Below are 6,064 nucleotides of genomic sequence, written 5' to 3'. Positions count from 1 at the left end.
AAATTATTCCAAAATAAAAATTTTATTAAAAATAATCATTGGGCCGGGCGCGGTGGCTCAAGCCTGTAATCCCAGCACTTTGGGAGGCCGAGACGGGCGGATCACGAGGTCAGGAGATCAAGACCATCCTGGCTAACACGGTGAAACCCCGTCTCTACTAAAAATACAAAAAAAACTAGCCGGGCGAGGTGGCGGCGCCTGTAGTCCCAGCTACTCGGGAGGCTGAGGCAGGAGAATGGCGTAAACCCAGGAGGCGGAGCTTGCAGTGAGCTGAGATCTGGCCACTGCACTCCAGCCTGGGCGACAGAGCGAGACTCCGCCTTAAAAAAAAAAAAAAAAAAAAAAAAAAAAAAAAAAAATCATTATGGATGGCTGAAATACTCAAAACCAACATCTCCCGGTAATCTTAGCCCCGGCGAGCGCAATGCAGCGCGCGATCCTCATCCTGGGCGCCCATCCTCGGCTGCTGCTGCTTCCTTTCGGGCCCCTGGGCCTGACCTTCCTTCCGGGTCCGCACAGAAGGCCTGAGCGCGACGCCTCTAACACTGGTCCAGCGCGCGGAACGCGGTGTGCCTCGGCTGCCATCTCCTGGAGACCAATTCTAGCGGACGTCGAGAGTGAACCACAGCCTCAACAACATCTAATTCTAATTACAGCTCGTGATCGGTGAGGTGACAGAAATAAACAGGGCGCTGTGGCGGGAACTAATAGATGGTCTCTTTAGGGTGTATGAGGTGTCCCTTGACCCTTCTCTCCCCGAAGTGGACATCAAGGTGACTCCTCCCCCCAGGACCTCCTACCCGTGGCGTCCTGCGACCCCCACCCCCACTGCCAGCCCTCCCGGGAGCCCTCGGGTGGAGCACGGGGTTGGCTGAGGGGTTGGGGAGCCTCTACGGACACAGTCAGCCCCGCAGGATGTAAGTGGCGCAGAATCCTTGAAAGAGCTTCCGAGTGAAACCCACGCCCGCCAGTGGGGCGGAGCCCTAGCGGGGAAGGGCGAGTTCTCGCAAGGCCAGCGTGGAAGGGAAGAACGCGCTGTGGGGAGGCAGGGGCGCAGGAGGGGCCCCGCAGCTGGTGCTCAGAGCCGGGAGGAAGGAACTCCCCCGGGAGTGGAGGGGTGGCCCTCGAGACGCCTCACGGGCCCCATCTCTCCGCGGAGCTCCAGGCAGCCTCGCCCATCACTCCTGCACCCCACGCGCCCTGGCCGAGAAATGGCGCTGGGCTCGGGCGGGGATCACCTCGAGGCCGGGGCTACCCTAATTTTAGGGCCTGGAGATACCTGTTGCTTTCAGGGACTCCAAGCCCTGTATTTCTCCGTCTGACTCAGCTCCTAGTCCGCACGGGAGCCTTTGCTCTTTTCCCGACATCTCCGGATTTCAGCATCTGGCTCACTTCCTCGTCATCCGCACCTGCACCATCATCTGTCCACACATATGCAGCTTTCGGTTCCTCCTAGATGCCCGGCTAACCCCCAACCCATAAGATTCTACACCCGCTGGATTCTAGGCACTTTTACTGCCACTTAACTATGGTCAAGTACTCCATGACCCCATATGAGCCTTGTCATCTTTCCCAACTGCTCAACTTCCTCAATAGTTGTTTTCAATAACTCTCTTATCTGGTTCTTTCTGTGCCTCTCTTGCCTCTCTAAGTGTCTTTCTCTGGCTCTTTTCTCCCTCTATTGACCGCTTATATTTTGGCATTCTTAGGGCTCGGGTGCTCTTTACACTGTCTCTGGAAAATCTCTCCATTCCCGTGACTTCAGCTATACCGATTTGCTGAGGACCCCTAAGTTTTTCTTTTTTGTAGAGACAGGGTCTCACTATGTTGCCCAGGCTGGTCTCGAACTTCTGAGCTCAAGTGACCCTTCCACCTTTGCCTCCCAAACTTCTCCTGAACTTTCCATATAACCTTAGCATGTCAAAAATGAAATTCATTTTCTCCTCCAAATTCATTCAGTTTCCTATTTCCCCAATCTTGCTTATGTCACTGCCATTCACCGGCTTGTCCAAGTTAGTAAGTCTGGAAATCATGCCAGCTTTCTCCTTCCTCACTCTCCCACCCAACAATCCCCAGGTCCTGTCTATCCTCCTTCTTAAACAGCTCTTTCATTCATTTTTTAGTTTTATGTTTTTCATTAAATGAAAGACATTTCCCTAATTTCCTAGTATTTTACCTGCTGTTTCTGATTGTCACTATTCAGAAGGCAAATGACATGGTAAATGCCATCTGTCCTTACAACACCATTCTTGTTCCAGCTTCCCTCTATCTCTAGACAGCATGCTCTCTCTTGTTTCTCACAGCTAGGTTTCTTGAAAGAGGGCTGTCTCCACATTTCCCTTTTATATCTCAATCCAAATCAATTTGATTTTTATCCCAACCACTCTCACTAAGGTAAGTAATGACTAGAATACTGAGAATTGTCCTCTCTTCAATCTTAACGCTCCTTTTCTCTAGTATCAGCTGCTGATACTATTCACCTCCTTCCTTTCCTTTGTCTAGCTTTTTGTGTATCTTCTCCTTTTTCACGTCCTCTTTGCTATGTCCTCTTTCTGAAGTCATATCTTAAATGTTGGCATTGCTGGGCATGGTGGCTCATGTCTGTAATCCCAGCACTTTGGGAGGCAAAGGTGGGAGGGTCACTTGAGCTCAGGAGTTCAAGACCAGCCTGGGCAACATAGTGAAACCCTGTCTCTACAAAAAAAGAAAAAAAAAATTAGCCGGGCATGGTGATGCATGTCTGTGGTCCCAGCTACTTGGGAGGCTGAGGGAGGATCACTTAGGCCTAGGAGTTCAAAGCTGCAGTGAGCCATGATAGTGCCACTGCACTCCAACCTGGGAGACAGAGTAGAGACCTTGTCTCAAAATAAATAAATAAATAAAAAATACATAAATAAATAAATAAATATTGACATCATCTAGGCTTCTTTCATCAGAGCAATGCCTTCTTGATATGCAAGCTTGCTGGGCCTATTTGTGTCTCCCAAAAGTTCACTTGGCACCTATACAGCATACTTCAGTCTTTACTTCTGTCTCCAGACATTTCTACCTGCTACTCCTTCCCCTCATGTTCTCTCTCTCTCTGTTAATAATGTCATCATGTATCTAACTATGTGTGCTAAAAAACTAAGACATACGATACTCTGCTCTTTTCCTTGCCCTCTCCCCCAAAATCAACTTGGTCATTAGCTCCTATGATTTCTGCCTTCTAATGAGTTCTTGGCATCACCATTGCTATTGTCTGGGCTTAGGCCCAAATTACTTGTGTTCTGGTCTCCTCCTGCATCCTAAGTATTGACATTACAGTAAATCAGACAGACACAGAGAGAGAGAGCGATCAACAAATCATGCTATCATGCCACTTCTCTGGTTTTAATTCTATAATGATATTCCATTGCTCAAAGAATAAGCCCCAAATTTCTTAGAATTGCATGAAGAATCTTTTCCAGTTTAACCTTGACCTACTGATTGGGTTTAACCTCATTCAGTGTCATCATGGGCCACTCCCCAGTACACACCTTCTATTCTACCCACAAAATATACCCATTCTTCACCTGCTATGAACTTTTTCACAACCATGTTTTTAGAAACATGTCATCTCTGCCTAATATATTCTTTCTCCACTCGCCATCTGTAAAATCACTCATCCTACAAGACTCATCTCAACTGATGTTACTATGGATTCATCCTGAGTCACTGGAGCTACTGTTTCCATCATTCTGTTCTCATCCTGCTGTGTACCTGCTCCATTAGAGATGCTGTCCACTCTGTTGTAAATACAACCTGTCTTTCCCATTCATCTGAGATACAGAGAAAAAGAAGGCACATATTTTACTTAGTTTTGTTTCTCAACTTCCTTATGGCCTGTTACAGTGCTCAGTACATTAAAAGTCTAATAAATGAAGTTATGGGCAAGTAGTAAATGGTTTGTTTTATATCATTTCCCAAATCCGTTATTTAGTGAAGAAGGGATTTCAAGGGATGAACAAATTTGATGTGGGAAGGGTTTAGAAAATATCTAAGCATCTAAATGTAAAAAATGTTCTGTGGTTCAAAAACTACAATCACTTTTTCTCTTTTTAAAAAATAGTACAATAGAAATCTAGAGTGGAGCAGGAGAGCATGGCCTTATTGCATCACTGAGTCCTTTTCCCTCAAAAATGAATTATTTTGATTTTTAACTGTGGGAACAAGAGAGGTAAATTTATACTGAATTTTTCCATGAATCCCAGTAAGGGGGAGAAAAAAGCAATGTTGCATCTATATTGAAGGACTGTGAATTTACTTCAATTCCAGACCTATTATTTCAGTTTAGGGAATGGATGCCACTAGGGATAAGGAATCTTCTTCAGCACTTGGTCATTACCAGTCTGTGAGCAGAGATGCAGTTTGTTGAGTGCCAGAAAAATATGTTCCAGCCTCAGTGCTTGACCCTCCACTAAGATATTTGAAGATATGGCCGGGTGCGGTGGCTCACGCCTGTAATCCTAGCGCTTTGGGAGCCTGAAGCAGGTGGATCATGAGGTCAAGAGACTGAGACTATCCTGGTCAACATGGCGAAACCTGTCTCTACTAAAAATACAAAAATTAGCTGGGCGTGGTGGTGTTCGCCTGTAATCCCAGCTACTTGGGAGGCTGAGGCAGGAGAATTGCTTGAACTCGGGAGGCAGAGGTTGCAGTGAGCCAAGATCGTGCCACTGCACCCCAGTCTGGTGACAGAGTGAGACTCCATCTCAAAAAAAAAAAAAAAAAAAAAAAAAAAAAAAGAAGAAGAAGAAGATATTTGAGGATATTAAGCAGGTTCTTTGCCCCAATCCCAGAATACATCCGACATAAGCCAGCCCTTGGCAATAAGTTCAGGATTCCAGTGGAAGAGCCAGCAGGACTGTTCTCACAAGTATAGAATAGCAGCTGGAGTTCAGAGATTAGAGTTTCAGCCAAATAGTCCTTAGAAGGGAAGCCTAGAGAAATCTGAGGTCCACCTTCTAGCTATGCTCACATGCCCAGTGAGAGGCAAAGAACAGCCTATCAGCTACCTTTTAAGTATCTTTTTAGAGGAAGGTTTTCTGGGATAGAAAAATTAATGACCTCAATCTTCTAGATGCTTTTCTTCCAGGAAAGAGGGTTGCCAATTCCCTGAGGAAATGAGTGTTCATCCTTTATTTGCTCACTGCTTGCAATCTCGCTAGATCTCTGCTTCTTATGTCTCCATCACTTTTGACTATCTCATTCTAAATTGTCCTCTTGGACTCAAACAGCTTTCTTAGGTGAGTCACTGGGAGTGTCTGCTTGATTTCTTTGGGGCAAGTGTTGAGACATTAAATGTGAAAATCTAAAAGTATTATAACATTACTGATTGGATATTGGTATATGTCACTGAATCATGTTTCTATTGTTCATTGAAAACGTTGCAATGTTAACTAATCTAACAGGAAAACCAAATATATAGGTGTAGATAGTTACCTGGGAACTTGTTTTATGTTTTCTCTTGGAGGGCAGATATTCCAGCTCCAGATCAATCCCAATGTTTTGCACTGTATGTGTGTGGTAAATATTTGCTTAACTAAGGTAGTTGGGTTAATTAAGCAATTGATCTAACCATGATGATTTAATCCACTAGGGTCAATTTTTTACTCATTTAAGGTTATAGTTTACAATTTAGACACTTAGCCTTACTTGGATAATTTGAAATTTGAGTCACCTATGCAGGAAAATTTGTAGCATTGAATGCCTATATTAGAAAAGAAGAATGTTTGGAAGTTCTAAAATGACTCATGATAGCTTCCAACTTAGGATACCAGATAAAAAAGATTAAATTAATCCCAAAGTGAGCAAAACAAAATAAATGATAAAAATCAGGGCATAAATCAATGAAATTAAAAACATGAAGTCAAGAGAGAAAATCAAGAGAGAAACCAAATGCTGGCAGTTTGAAAAGGTCAGTAAAGTTGATAAGACTGTAGCCAGGCTAATAAGAGATTATAGAACTAATAAGAGATTATAGCAAGGTTGCAGGATAGGAGTTAATATATAAAAGTGAATCTGTTCCCTATATACTATCTAT

At 44.3% G+C, this 6,064-nt stretch overlaps 1 protein-coding gene across 1 annotated transcript in view; it reads left to right on the top strand.

Moving 5' to 3' along the window:
- Positions 1 to 424: 424 nt before the first annotated feature.
- The window catches only part of LOC126941457 (serpin B6-like), a 29,997-nt gene continuing 24,357 nt past the window's right edge, over positions 425 to 6,064 (top strand). Inside the window, exon 1 of the mRNA XM_050768099.1 lies at positions 425 to 666. Within this exon, the coding sequence (XP_050624056.1) occupies positions 425 to 666 (242 nt within the window). The remainder of the gene's footprint in view (positions 667 to 6,064) is intronic.

This window comes from Macaca thibetana, chromosome 18 (assembly GCF_024542745.1).
Source record: "Macaca thibetana thibetana isolate TM-01 chromosome 18, ASM2454274v1, whole genome shotgun sequence".
NCBI lineage: Eukaryota > Metazoa > Chordata > Mammalia > Primates > Cercopithecidae > Macaca > Macaca thibetana.
The sequence above is the reverse complement of the archived record's forward strand: the minus strand, read 5'-3'. Positions and strand labels throughout refer to the sequence as shown.